The 14,251-nt window shown below is 35.5% G+C and overlaps 2 protein-coding genes across 6 annotated transcripts; one reads left to right on the forward strand and one right to left on the reverse strand.

Moving 5' to 3' along the window:
• Positions 1-926: 926 nt before the first annotated feature.
• LOC107780969 (protease Do-like 10, mitochondrial) lies at positions 927-7,795 on the reverse strand. Of its 2 annotated transcripts, XR_001646931.2 has the most exons (9): positions 7,202-7,795; positions 6,405-6,650; positions 4,541-4,736; positions 3,552-3,811; positions 2,905-3,032; positions 2,034-2,237; positions 1,542-1,713; positions 1,355-1,405; positions 1,154-1,241 (listed from the first exon to the last, which is right to left on the reverse strand). XR_001646931.2 is itself a non-coding variant. In XM_016601595.2 (8 exons), the coding sequence occupies exons 1-8, from the start codon at positions 7,653-7,655 to the stop codon at positions 999-1,001; spliced, it is 1,782 nt and encodes a 593-aa protein (XP_016457081.1). In that variant the 5' UTR covers positions 7,656-7,795; the 3' UTR covers positions 927-998. The 2 variants fall into 2 exon arrangements, 1 of the variants encoding a protein (XP_016457081.1); XM_016601595.2 differs by lacking the exon at positions 1,542-1,713 and having other exon boundaries at positions 927-1,241.
• Positions 7,796-9,172: 1,377 nt separating this feature from the next.
• LOC107780953 (uncharacterized) lies at positions 9,173-13,751 on the forward strand. Of its 4 annotated transcripts, none has more exons than XM_075225890.1 (5): positions 9,173-9,360; positions 9,972-10,065; positions 10,241-10,355; positions 10,621-11,412; positions 13,487-13,751. In XM_075225890.1, exons 1-5 carry the CDS (start codon positions 9,255-9,257, stop codon positions 13,523-13,525), a joined length of 1,146 nt encoding a protein of 381 aa, XP_075081991.1. In that variant the 5' UTR covers positions 9,173-9,254; the 3' UTR covers positions 13,526-13,751. The 4 variants fall into 4 exon arrangements, with proteins under 4 accessions (XP_075081991.1, XP_075081989.1, XP_075081990.1 ...); XM_075225888.1 differs by lacking the exon at positions 13,487-13,751 and adding an exon at positions 12,733-13,472; XM_075225889.1 differs by lacking the exon at positions 13,487-13,751 and adding an exon at positions 12,413-12,726.
• Positions 13,752-14,251: the final 500 nt, after the last annotated feature.

Raw genomic sequence — 14,251 nt, forward strand, 5'->3', positions numbered from 1 at the left:
GCCTCGGTCAAGCCTCAAGGGTCAGCAGGCTGACTTGGACCGGGCTTATAAGCCTCAACTTTAAATGGGCTCAAAAATCCTAGTCCAACCCTACCCAAATAGTGGGCTAGGTTGGACGGGCCTCACAGGCTAAGCCCATTTTGACGGTTCTACCTGTGTATGAACTTTCAGCATATTATGCTAAAACTCTAATATATTATGCTGGAAGTTTACATGTAAAAAATTAAAACTCTAATATATTATACTAGAATATTTTCTGAAATTTGAACAATATTTTTGTTTAGATTTATCTTTACATAAAAAATTAACTAAATTTCGATTACTTTTAAAATTATAATTATTTTTTAATTACCATTTATAAATTTGACTATTTTTAAATTTCACCCGAGATGGCGCCCAACTGATAAATTTAAGGTGGAGCCGACATGGGGAAAATAGCTTTGAAAAAGACAATTGAACGCGTGAGACATCAAACTAAATTAGGCCCACTGGTTCAGCATATTGTTCACACGTGTTCAAGGGACATGCAATAAGGTATGGTTGTTTGTCCAGAAAGAGAAATGTACACACTTAAAACAGTTAAGTACAAATTAATTAAAGGACAAATTTCGTTGAAATAGCGAAAACACCCTCCATGTCAGCTGTAACACACATGTTGACCCCAAAAAGCAAAAACAATTGCAATTCCCAAAATACCCCTACTACCCCAAGTTCTTTTGCTTCTACAAGTAGTAGATAAAATAATAAAGTAATAATACATGACTACCAAAGTATGTGGTGTAGCGGATGAGACTGTTTTTTCCTTAACCAGAAGTCTTGGGTTCGAGCCTTAGGTATAGAAAAATCTTTACGAGTCTAGATATAGTCGTGCTCCAAAATGGTACCGAACAGCGGGTGGGAACAAAAAAAAAGGTAATAATACATAATTTTGGATAAACCATAAAGATATATAAATAGCAAAAATTTGGAAAGAATAGTGAAGAGAAGTAATACAAAAATTAGCTTGAGCAAGCCGACTGAAGTTCAGCTGCATTTTCATCATCGGTAAGATCAGTAGACATGGCATGAGGTATTCTATGGCGTTTCAATATACGCGATGTGGCTATTCTTGCCGATTCATAATTCAAAACAATCACCCTCTCATCATCCAAATCAAATCTCACATTCTTTTGGTTGCCATCTTCCACAAGCTGACGCAAATGTTTCAAATTCAAAACTTCTACACCATTAACCTTCTTCACCTATACAAAACGGTTCAAAATTTCCCCGAAAACATAGAGGAAACTAATTAAAAGTCGCCCTTATGTTTGTCTTTTAAGGGAGAACGAAGTAATAGAAGCAACAAGTGTTTTACCTGCAACTCGGCAAGGCGCTCATAACCAGCATTAATATCATCCATCAACACCTAATTAATTGCAAAAGGTCATATTAGCAGCATATAGTGCGTTGATATGTGAGTAAAATCTTAAAGGAAAAGCAGAGCTCCGTCTCTATGAATAAGGTTAGGTTATTCTTCTATCTGATAGTTCAAGGGCCTTTACCATGCCACTAATGAGGCTTTATCTGGTTTAAGGGGCAGACCGGTACACTAAGCTTCCGCTATGCACAGGGTCCGGGAAGGGCTGGACCACAAGGGTCTATTGTACGCAGCCTTACCCTGCATTTCTGCAAGAGGCTGGTTTCCACAGCTTGAACCACGACCTCCTCGACCTCCTGGTCACATGACAGCAACATTACCAGTTACGCCAAGACTTTCCTTCATCTTGCTTAAGGGGCGTGGATTCAAAAATCCAACAGTAAAGTGCAGAAACATAGAAAAGGTAATCTAGCCGCAAATATCTAAATATGTTAACAATGTCTACCCATTGGATAGAACCATCCGCCATCAGTTCTGTATGTCTCGGTATGTATTTAGCATGTGAAATTATGGCGGAACTTCATGGCATCCTTTTTCTTTTTTGTTTTTCTATTTGTATAAGAGATCAAATTATTTGAGTTCTCCATTTGACGGAAGGATAAGAAACTCTAGATACCTGAGAAAGGATGATGAATTGTTCACCAGGTTTCTTAGGTAGTTCCCGAAGTGCTCGTTCACACAACCTACGGGGTGAGGCATTATACCAGTCTTCTCCATACTCGTGAAGGAATGGTTGAGTTAATGGAATAAAGACGAGACCAGCAAAAATGAAATAACTCGGAAGCTTGTCAAATTGATGAACTGGAACAAGTGGCTGCAACTGCATAATGTTAACTAGTTGTTAGATACAGTAGACAGTTACACAGCATCAGAGAAACCTTTAAGATTACCAATCATACAAGTTGATAAAGTGTTGACTCTAAGGCTTAGCAAAAAGTGCAGTCACCTTCCCAACACCGTACTCCTATGCATCAGATTTCCAAGAGCGAAAAAGCAAAAAATAACCTTGGTCCACTCGCACACCAAAATACTTCTAACAAAACAAAATTTTACCTTGCTCCAATACCGCACCAAAATACCTATAACTACGTAAATTATGTGACACCCCCAAATACTTCAAGGCTTCTTTCATCTTTTCTATTTTTGTAAAAACCAGATTGTTTAAGTTTTCCATTTGACAAAAGGATACTGGATGAGAGCAACTATAGACACCTGAAAGAGGATGATGCATTGTTCAACTTCCATATTATAACTTGTGCAAATGATGAATTTACTTCTACCAAAGCGATAATGTCAATAAGTTATTTTACCAGAGTCATTCTAATTGTAGAATGTAGATGCAGTGATTTCGATCCATTCGTTTGGTTACATGCACCCAGGATATGAGCAGAAGTTTGAAAAATTACTGGGAGATATCACATTAACAACAATTAATCATGAAGGGTTAATAGAAGTGTAATTATGAAGGGTAAATAAAAGTGACTTACAGGATGAAGCGTGATTTTGAAGTCATGCACTTCGCCATTTCTCAAGACTTTAAGTTCAGCAGTTTCATTAGGTTTCTTCATAGATACCAGATGGTCAAATGTGATCCTCTCTCTGTTTCGGAAAGGAACTGCAGATCATAAGCAATCTCAAAACTTTAGTCCATGGAAATAAGGTTGCTAATTTTGACATGCATTTTAGTCAAAATGCAGAAGGGCAAACTTTTCTAACAGAAAATAAGTTATTCTAGCCTTACAATTCTCATATCCTGCACACCCACTTATCTGGTTTCCGGTATAATTACCAGCTATTCACATGGCAGGAGAAGAAACTCAGAATGAAAAACGACTAGACTCTAGGCTTTTCCATCTCTCAAAAGGAGGTCATTAATATGTTACTCATAGTTGCACGTTGGACATGAATACTTTTTAGTTGTGCTGGCCTGCCTACAAGAGCCTCTACGGCAAGAATCACATCCATGTTTCATCCAAATCCGTCATTTTACGTCACAAAACATTCAGAGAAAGAAAAATGCATGTGCCATAAAATGTAAGAAAACGCTGTGAAGAAGAATGTTGTACTAGTTTAACTGTCACACATAACAATCACAAGAAATAGAGAGGAGCAAGGCAATAAGAGAAAGTCTTACCTGTTCCATCATTTGCTATGGGTACGCCATCAAATGAGAGGACTATGTCGTCTTTCTTTAATACTCTAGAAGCATCAGAAAGTGGGTTGATTCGGCTAACAAGCACACCTGTCAATTTGGACTGCATTTGGAAGTACTCTCGAATTTGTGCATTTTCAGTAGGTTGGCATGACAAGCCCAGAGAGCAAAACCCAACGTATTCACCCCGTTCTTCTACTCCAGCTATAAAATGCTTTATCACAGGAACAGGAATAATGTAGCTGCAAAATCCAAACAGAACTAAAACTTGTAAGGCCAACCATGCACACTGTAAATTTCCTTTCCAATTAAAACAGTTTTTCTCCTAGGTAGATTGTTTAATCAAGAGTATAAGTTTAGATTTGATTGTTTGCAGCACTGAGGAAGAGTTGAAATAGAATGAACTTGAATTCGAGACCGCTATTCGAAATCATAGTGTGAAATACTATAATTTTTATCTCATGTCTAAGAGCAACTAAAAGTTCCCACAAGCTAAACAAATGTTGATTAAAACTAGTAAATGTCATCAACCAAATCTCCTTATCAACTGCATGTCATCACAACTAAAAGCTTTCGGGCATTCCCACATATGTAATCCTTTGTAACCCCTCTGAGATGAAAAGAATAATATTATGAAGCTAGAGCCAAAGGGCTAAACTCAAGCTTCAAATTTGTGAATGCATGAACAAGGACTGCGAGAAGGGAAAAATCTGAATATTATGATGAAGAAAAATGGAAGAGAAGATTTGCAGGAGAATACATGTGTGAAGGGAAGAATAACATGCAGTCAGATTCAGGTAAAGGAGAGAAAAAACTGAATTTTGTGATGATGCAAGTGGATATTAGAGAATATACCCCATCAATATTTAACTAAATAATATATGGTAGACCCAGCAATAAATGATGCAATGGAACTAAATCTGTATAGTAGTTACAGAGACACAAAGTAACAAAATAAAATTGTAATTTACCCAATATTCTCTGCACCAGAGAGGTTTTGGAAAGCAACTCCAGCAACTTTGTCAACCATAATTGCTGGTCCTCCACTATTCCCTGGATTTATAGCCGCATCAATTTGTATTGCCAATAGTTGACTAGCGCCATGTACATATTGCGTAGGTTCTACTCTTGAGACAACACCTTTTGTCACAGATATATTATCTCCCCCTAGAAAAAAGCGAAAGTTATAATTAAATTTATTAGAGAACTCCTCAGGTGCAGGTATTTGCGGCATACAATTAAGTAAAGAAAGAAAAAGAGAACATAGTATACTGAAGAAAACAAAAATATAACTAGATGTCAACAAAAGATTAAGAAGGATCTGCACTATTGAAGACGAGAATTTAGTATATGCAAGCTACAAATATCCAACCTTGCGCCTAGTTGACACCAGAGAGAAACAAAATACACCATGAAAGTTTCCTTTTCACACTTCTGGATCTTATTTGTTCACTGCTCGTATGAGCCCTCGAAAAGGGTACACCGAATTCGAGAAAACACTGCACTCTCTCGCGGAGTATAGCTTACATCCAAACATTTGATTGGGGAACGGGGCAACGCCCATGAAGCTCTGGCGAAAAGGGACCAGGCTGTATGCCCATAGGTGCACGATTCTTCGAAAAAGCGCAGGCTGCCTCGGAGACCTGGGACCTTGGCTTAGTAATGAATGAAGGGAAGCTCTTCGAGCTTTCTCCGCCAACGGCTTAAGCAGTGGTCGGCCTTATAAAGCTCGCTAAGCCTCGCTTCCCTCCCCTTCACTTATTAATTAAGTGAAAAATAGTCATGGGCATTCTATAAGTGACTTGAGCAGAGGAGATAAGAAAAGGCTCAGCAGAGGGTATCTGGTAACTGTTATGAATGTGGAGTGGGGAATTTTTCCCGTTACTGTTCCAATGTTCAGACGGACAAATGCTGCTTGGGGAGTGCAGAATAGACCAGCTAAAGATGGAAGAGTGAACGTTGTCGAGCTTAAAGCCCGGGAAGCTCTAAAGGTAAGTTCAAGTAGGAAACATTGTGTTCCCACAAGAAAAGAAGCACATATTTTTTATAGGTTGATTTGATCTCACCTTAGGAATAGTCTTTTATCTTTAATCGCATTCTGGTGCACCCATATAGCACCTACGTGTATGGAAGATTGGGCTTCTTTTGTAGAGAATCATGTTCTGTTGTAAATTCTCTACTTTTTATATACTTCTTGTACGCGGGAGTTCTATCCCTTTTGATTAATACAATTTACCTTATCAAAAAAAGGATTTGATTTGATAAATGGAAGGAAATTGTCAATTGAATTGGCTGAAAACTATGGTAAAGGGGAGCCCAACGTCCTCAGCAGAGAGGAATGTCACATGCATTTCTCACTCCCCCCGCAAAAAAAAAAACACATAAAAAAAGTATTCCTATTCCAATCAACCAAATGATATTAGCCTAATTTATTTGAACTGTAGAATAAAAAGAGCCCCATTGGAGTGAAATATATATAGTACTCATACTGTTGTTCCCAATTGATTTGGATTGAGGTGTAGCTGATTGGTTGATTTCGTGAGAAAACATGAATAAAAGGAGCTCACTTGTGAATTGTGATTCATCTGCCGTTGTATTTTAAAACACGAAAAGAAGAATGTGAATTTCATATTAACTCGACACCGCATCAACAACTCAGTTATTTTTATTTTTCTGAAAATTATATAGTTATTTCGAATAGGTATAGCATCCCATTGAAAACATGAATGTTGTATATCACACAAACAATAGGGCGGCGGGGGTTACATTACATCTTGAATGAGTTACAAGAAAAATAATTATCTTGAGGATAACTGCTGATTAAAAAAAAATTACCTTGAGGATAACCAACAACAGCCACAGCTTCTTGGAGAAATGGAACATCACCAAGCTCCAAAGAGTTCATGCCCTCCCAGAATTCTTCACTTTCTACTACCAGAATAGCCAAGTCACATTCATGACCAACAGCTTGCACTGTTGCTCTATACTTGGTAGGAGAACCATGCTTTCTTACAAGTACAAATGTATGATCAGCCACAACATGAGCATTTGTTAGGATCCTCTTTCCCGGAATAACAAAACCTATAACATTTAAGAATGCAAAATCCAAAAGTAAGCTTTATGTTCTCTTAAATTTTTAGTAGGTCAGATACTTGATATGAGCTCTGTATTCTCTTCTTTTAAGAAAAAGAAACTATTACACATAAAGGGTGGGAAAGGGGAAATGGGGGAGGGGATTACAAGTGGGGAATCGAAACCCAACCTTGTAACAAAAATCAGATAAGAGAATTAACCTTCCAAAATCGAGTCTCCACAACAAATCAATCAACACTCCTCAATCCTAAACTAATTGGAGATACAACATCAATAATTTCATGCTTCAATCCTAAACTAGTTGGCGTTGGGACAACAAATATCTAATACTTGCAGCCCTTGGGACAACAGCAATTTATTTATCTCAATGAACAATAACTTCATAAAAGATAGCCTTTTTACAAGGCTTCCTTAGTAAATGAATTGCCAATATATGTAAAATTTTCACAATAACCAAATGCCTAGTAAAAACAAAAAGGAAGCATTACACTGATAGAGAGTAACATACTTGGAAAATAAATGAAAGAAAATAAAAATACCAGAGCCGGTAGTTTCACGTTGGGACTTGTTCTGCCATGGAAGGAAGTAATTAGGACTACTGGAAACAGTGAATATCTTAACTACAGAATCCAATGCTAGCTCTATTGCTAAATAAGCATCCACCATTACACTACTTAATCGCTGCTCCTCCACCGCCACCGGTTCTACTTCCGATACATCGGATCGAAGACTATCATTTTCCTGAGCTCTCTCAGCATGAGGTGCCGTAGAAGTTATTGAGCTATTGTTGTTGCTCAAAGTGGAAAAACATGAGGCGGAAGCAGAAGTATTACCAACAGTGCTGCTATAATTGCAACGCCGAACAAAGCGATGGAGCTCTTGCCGTCGGTGATGTACCGGAGCTACATGTCCGGCGATAATAGGGGACTGAAAGTGGAGATTTCTGTTTAAGAGCTTTCGTGTTGTACGGAGAGTTGAACCTATTCGTAACATCTTAACACCGGCGTATTTCCGGCGATGTTCACCGGAGACTAAATTAGCCTCCGACGGAATATTACGCCGGTGTCCTTCGGAGCGCGCGTAAGGGGAAGGGTTTTAGGCGTTATTAGAGATTCTAAAACCCTTCAATACAGAGGTGGAGGATATCAAAAAAGAAACTAAAAAAATAACCACAAGTGACCTCTTTGAGTATTTTGATTTTAAAATAAAATAAAAAGATGATTTGACAATTAACCTAAATACCATCTACCCAATTATTTAAATTTAAAATAGCCGATAAATATATAATACATATAAGTCAAAGACCACTTTTAATATGCAGTCATAATTATTTATATCCAGTTGCCGCAAGGTCAATTTCATTTGATAACATGAACTAAAGCTTTTTTTTCCTTGAAATTCTTAATGGGACATGCGACTTTATTATAATGGACATTCGCTATCACCAAAAATAATAGTAGTAAGTACCGTTTCATCTTTAATAAGAGGTTATGGATTTTAACTTCGAAAATAGAAATCTTTTGCAGGAAATGTTATACCTCTGAAGTAAGACTATTGACGTGACTGTAAATTACTTGGGGTTCAAATTGAGTGCCAACGGGAAACCCAAAAAAAAAAAAAAATGAATCATGTGCCCGCATATTAGAAGAAGGCAAGATTTTGTCGATCTATAACAAGTAATAATTCGTAATAATAAATAGTGTGATATAGTACTCAAAAGTATAAAATAATAACTTGCAATAATAGGTTAAATTTCTTTTCACTATTATTATATAAAGCTTAAATCCTTATATATTAGGAGTTTTTTTTTTAATTTCTGCAGGAGGTGGTGTCAAATGACACCCCTTCGGGAGAAAATACATTGTGTAAGTAGGTAAAGAAATTATTTATATTTATATATACTATATGCTGACTCCCCTTAATTTTTTGGTATGTTTACTTTTATATATTTTGACACCCCTTAATAAAAATTCTGGCTCCGCCACTGCAACAAATTAAGGACCCGTTTGTCCATAAAAAAAAACTTCATTTTTTTTGAATTTCTTTTTTTTTTTCAAAAATGTCTTTGTCCACAAAATTTTGCAAGTTTTTGAAAAAATTTCGGAAATGAGTTTTTCAAAAACAAAAAATTTCCCACTCACAAAACTGTAATATTTTTTCAAGTGAAATGCATGTCCAAACACAATTCCAAATATCATTTTTTAACTTTAACTCCAAATAATTTTTTATTTCAAAAATTACAATTTTTATGTCCAAACGCCTATTAAGTCGTTATCGAAAGAACTTTGTAAATGTCCATGTATTTTTAACTCAGCAGGGCCTGCAACAAACAAACTGGTGCCAAATGTACTAAAACATTCTTAACAAAATGTTAATTTCCTCTTTTTATCATTCTCTATTTGGACCATTTCCAATATATATCTGCCGGCCAAATAGCAACATTTTCACCATTTTACTATAAAACAGTATATGTTAGCTTAATCTCCTTAATTAATCCTTACTTAGCTCGTCTTTAATTCAAGATTAATACCATAAGAAACAAGCAATAAGAACTTGAGAGAAAAGAGTAATACTATCTGAGAATCAAGAAACATGAATAGAGATGAAGATCTTCTTCTGTTCAGAGACCTGTATAAGCGAGAAAAGAATGAACATGCTAGCTTTCTTCTTCCTGTCTCTGATGAATTAGAGTCAAATGGTATGAATTTTAAGCTTTTTAATTATTTGTTGTTTTTCATAATTTTTCGCTGCTTATTTTTGGTTCTTCTCGTGATTGAGAGTTTCTCCTTTGCTTACCAGTAGTATTAGTTGCACTTTTATATTTTCATATTCTTAGAGTTTTATTTACACCCCTATTGTTTCGTTCGCTTCAACTATCTTATTTTCCTCTTGTTGTTGTTTGGTGCTACTTCTTTTTTCTTTTTTCTACTCTTTTCTTCTTGTCTTCCTTTCTCTTCTTCATCTTTTCTTGAGTCGAGGGTCTACTAGAAACAACTTCTCCACCTTTAGCAGGTAGACGTAAGCATGGGCGAAGGTACATAGTCCTACGGGTGGTCAACTGACCGGTCTTTGTCGAAAAATTACACTGTATATATAAATAAAATATTAGATTTAATGGTATATGACATATATTGAACACCCTTTATCAGGATTATTTTTTTACTTATTTCAAGCCTGAACAACCTAAATGAAATTACTGGCTTCTCCACTGGGGGTAAGGTCAGCGTACAAGCTATTTTGGGATTAGACTGAGTTTCTTCTTCTTGTCGTTGTTGTTGTCGTCGTGTTTGAGAGTTGTGGAACTTGCAGGGAGTTATGCACTATACAGAATGGCTTCTAGCAAGAAAGGTCAAGTAGGGTTGGATAACTTGATGACTGAATCTGGAAAGAATGACTATGATTGGTAAGTTAATTTACTTTGATCATATTATTGATTTATTGTCACACTAAGTAATTAGTGCATGCTTAGGTTATTAAATGTGCTTCTTAAGGGGTGCACATAAACTTTAAAAGACAGATAATATGGACCAGAGATAGTATTGTTCTTTCGTACTTATAGCTTTGAAATTCGATTGAAGGTTGAAAACGCCACCAGCTACGCCTTTATTTCCATCTCTTGATATGGAAGCCAATGCTCCAGAATTAGTAATTCAAAAGGAGATCCCAATTATTCAACCAGTTACTCTCTCAAGGGTGTGTATTTCAGCATTTTTTTTTTCCAAAATTCACCATTTGCATGAAATTAATTTCTTTGACCTAGGACTAGGGGCGGAGCTAGGTGGGCACGCCCTTGCCAAAAATATATTTAAAGTATATATATTAGGTATTGAATTCCTTTATTTTTTTTTGCGCAGGTGAAAATCCTGCATCCACTACTCTAGGATTAATTCGTTCCTTTTATATCTATCTTAAAGAAATATATGATCTAGTTTTATTAACCTAAATTTTGTTACAATAGTTTGCAGAGAAGTCAGGGGTTGCAAAAACAAGAAGTACTCTTATTATAAGATCTGCATCGCCTAATCCAAAACCAAAAGTTGCCACAAGAAACTTAACACCAATAGGAAAACAACAAGGTGCTTTATCAATTGACAAGAAAGACACAAGATATGCAACAACAATAACAGCGGCAAACCAACAAAAAGTGATCAAATCCAACAATTTCATCGATCAGAATGCAATAAGAACAACAAGGCAAAAAGAGACACATCTCAATTTCCTAGCTTCCAACCTATCGAAAACCATGGGAATGGAGTCGTCTTTAAGTAGTAAGCCTAAAAGCAGAGGAGTGTCCCTTGCAGGAAGACCGAAAATCCTAGCTCAGACGATCCTAGGATTTTCGGATGAAACACCTGTTAATCTCAGGACAGACCGGTCCCTTTCAGCAACCAGGGGCCGGTCTATTAACCAACACCAATCAGCTAACCAACGGCCTGGATCATCATCGTCATCATCATCTTCTTCATCATCAGTACATATTACAAAACCAACAAGACGACAATCTTGTTCCCCTAGTGTAACGCGCGGTCGAAAACAAGAAATTATTACTAGTAATACAAAATTTCAACAGGGGTATTCCACCACACAAGTTCTTGGCAGTAAAATGGTGGACAAGTTTATGAATGCTAGGAAATCAGTATATGAAGAAAAGGAAATTACAAAGGCAAAGTTGAATGGTTCTATAAATGAGAGCTCTGGTTTTGGAAGGCATATATCAAGAATTTCAGCAAATGTGGCTCTCAAACGCATGGTAAGTGTATCTAATTTTACTCATTTCAAAGGATACCGTTGCACATATATTATTTTACGTGTTACATATACGAGTAGTAAATTAATCAATAAAATAGTGACTTAACATGACCAAAAAAGTCGATGAAACCTTCAATTTGAAACTAAATTGGGCTGGGCCCAAGTTTCTACTGATGTCCATAACTTCTTTATGTTTAATTGGGCCCGCTATGTTTAACCTAATATCCATCCTGAAGAATTAATTTGAGAACGTATATATTTATATCTACAACTATCTATTTCTATTTATATATCTATATTATTATACATCTATCTATCTATATCTATATCTATATCTATCTATCTATATTATTATAAAAGCACGAATGTTAAAACGCTAAATGTTGAACGACAAAAATATCCTTGAAATGTTAATCGACGTTTATACCCTTAAAATTTTAGTAATTCTTTTTGGAAAAGACAATACCATAGTTGGTGAAATTGTAAAATTTACAATTTTGCTTATAATAGAACTCTAAAATCAACCAAGATTTTAGAAAAGAGATCACCGCCACTAGCCCATTACATAAAGGAAATTTGTAATGGATTCTAATTCTTTTTTTGAACGATAAGGAAGCATATATATTAATACGCAAAAACTTACACCGAAGTTACGTAGTCCCGAAGGACATTACTATTGTTTAAAGTTACTAGACTATTACAAATACTGGTACTTAGTTGCTTAATTCCAAAACAAAAGCCTTGCATGTCCTTTTCCGAAATGGCTTCAACAAAAAGAGGTGGGCGTGCAAAATGATAGCATTTGTCCGGCTTGAAATTCTTGACTGCTTCCTTAGCTAGGCAATCTGCTACTGCATTTTCTTCCCTAAAATTGTGCCTGATTACCGGGAATTTCAGTCGATGCATTAATGATCTGCAGTTAAGTAAACATGCATTAGTACTATCATTCTCATCAATAAGCATCTTTATTATATCCGTTGAATCTGATTCAATCTCTATAGCAGCAAATGGCATGTCCACACCTAAAGGAGCATGTTATATAACAAGATTTTGTGAAGCCCATGATCCATTTACCAGAGCTATTTCTGAAAACTCCTCCTATACCTACATGAAGCTTTTCTTTCAAGAATGCCCCATCAATGTTAAGTTTTATCTTGTTTGGAGGAGGTCTTTCCCGGTGAATTTTAATCTTGACTGAAGATTGTTGTATGAGATTTTTTTCAGTAAAGAAGAGAAATTCCCTTATTTGATGAAAAACTTGTCTAGGGTTAATATCCAGGTCCAAATTGTTTATGTTATTATTATTTTTATTCTGCCACAGATTCCAAATCGAAAAAGGGAGGATATTTTTCCAAGCATAATGCAGATGACTATCTTGGAGATGAGAATCCCTTAAAATAGCTAACCAGTTGGATTGAGCATTACTTTGGTTGATTATTAGACCAATACTAGACCAATAATGGGTAGCTATAGGGCAAAGGAGAAAAATGTGAGTGGCATCCTCAGGTCCTTGTTTGCACATAGGGCAATTAGGATCGATATTGATACCAATATATTGTAGGTAAGTTCTACAAGGAATTTTATTATGCATGCATTGCCAAATAAATAACTTGATTTTTGTAGGACAATGGAGATCTCAAATCCAATTAAAATCAGGCTCTTTATTCTGAATCATCAAGTGGTTATCCTCTAAAAGTTTGTAGCAGGACTTGGATGAAAATATGCCATTGTTATTCGTATCCGAGGACATAAGATCTTTACTTATTGAGCCTAATGGCATAGGAGTAGCCTTGATCTTGTTCATTAGAGGAAGGGGTGGGTCAAAAGAAATTTTTGAGATATTCCATTGATCATTAATAATCAGTTGTCTAATAGAGATTGAGTAATCAGATTTTTGGAGAGGACCTTCTATATAATTTCTAGGGCTGGCATATTAGTTACGCCATACAACTCTATGTCCTTTATATAAGGAGAACTAATTGTTAAGGGATTATTTGTAAGAAACGTGCATATTTTTTTATTTAACTTTGAGAATTGTCATCAATTGTTCTAACATATTTTACTTGTGATCGCAGGCCGAAGGTGGTTATGTTGCTTTGCGATACAACAGTTGAGTTTTTACTCATTTGGTAAATTTCTTCTATGTGCTTATATTTGAATATCTTGATATATTAGAGAATTTATGATGAGAATTAGGGTTTGTAATAAGAGTATTCTTCTTTTAAATTATTGTTGAGATACGTAGAGAAAATTTTACTTTTTTTCACCGTAGATGAATTTTTCGCTTTGTATATGGTTATGCAGATTGCACCTACTAATTTAGAAGTTATATTTATATCACATGCATAGTTTCTTTTTTATGTCACAAGGTAACCGTGATCATTTATGTATGAATGCAAATATATTAGTAGGAACATATATATTTGAATTTGAACGCTAATTGATATTCATCGAACATCACATATGAAAATAAGAAAGAAAGGTAAGAAAATTGGCTCTCGCTTATAAAAATTACTTATTATTATTATTATACGTGCAACACACGTACATAGGAGCTAGTATACTATATTAAAAGCACGAAGGTCCTTAGTAAAATGTCGTTCGCCTTTTTTACCCTTCAAGAATATATTTTATATTGGACAATACTGTAATTTAAGTTAATCTCCTATTAGTTAGGACTTCAAAATCAATTAAAATTTTTATTATTAAAATTTTCCTTATTTGAACTTTGAATAAATTCCTAACATTTAGGTTACATATATAAATCTTTTTCTTATTTTACTCGTGTAAATTAATAGCTTCTCCTTGCATGTACATTATATATTTACTTATCATAATAG

This window comes from Nicotiana tabacum, chromosome 11 (genome assembly GCF_000715075.1).
Source record: "Nicotiana tabacum cultivar K326 chromosome 11, ASM71507v2, whole genome shotgun sequence".
Classification (NCBI taxonomy): domain Eukaryota; kingdom Viridiplantae; phylum Streptophyta; class Magnoliopsida; order Solanales; family Solanaceae; genus Nicotiana; species Nicotiana tabacum.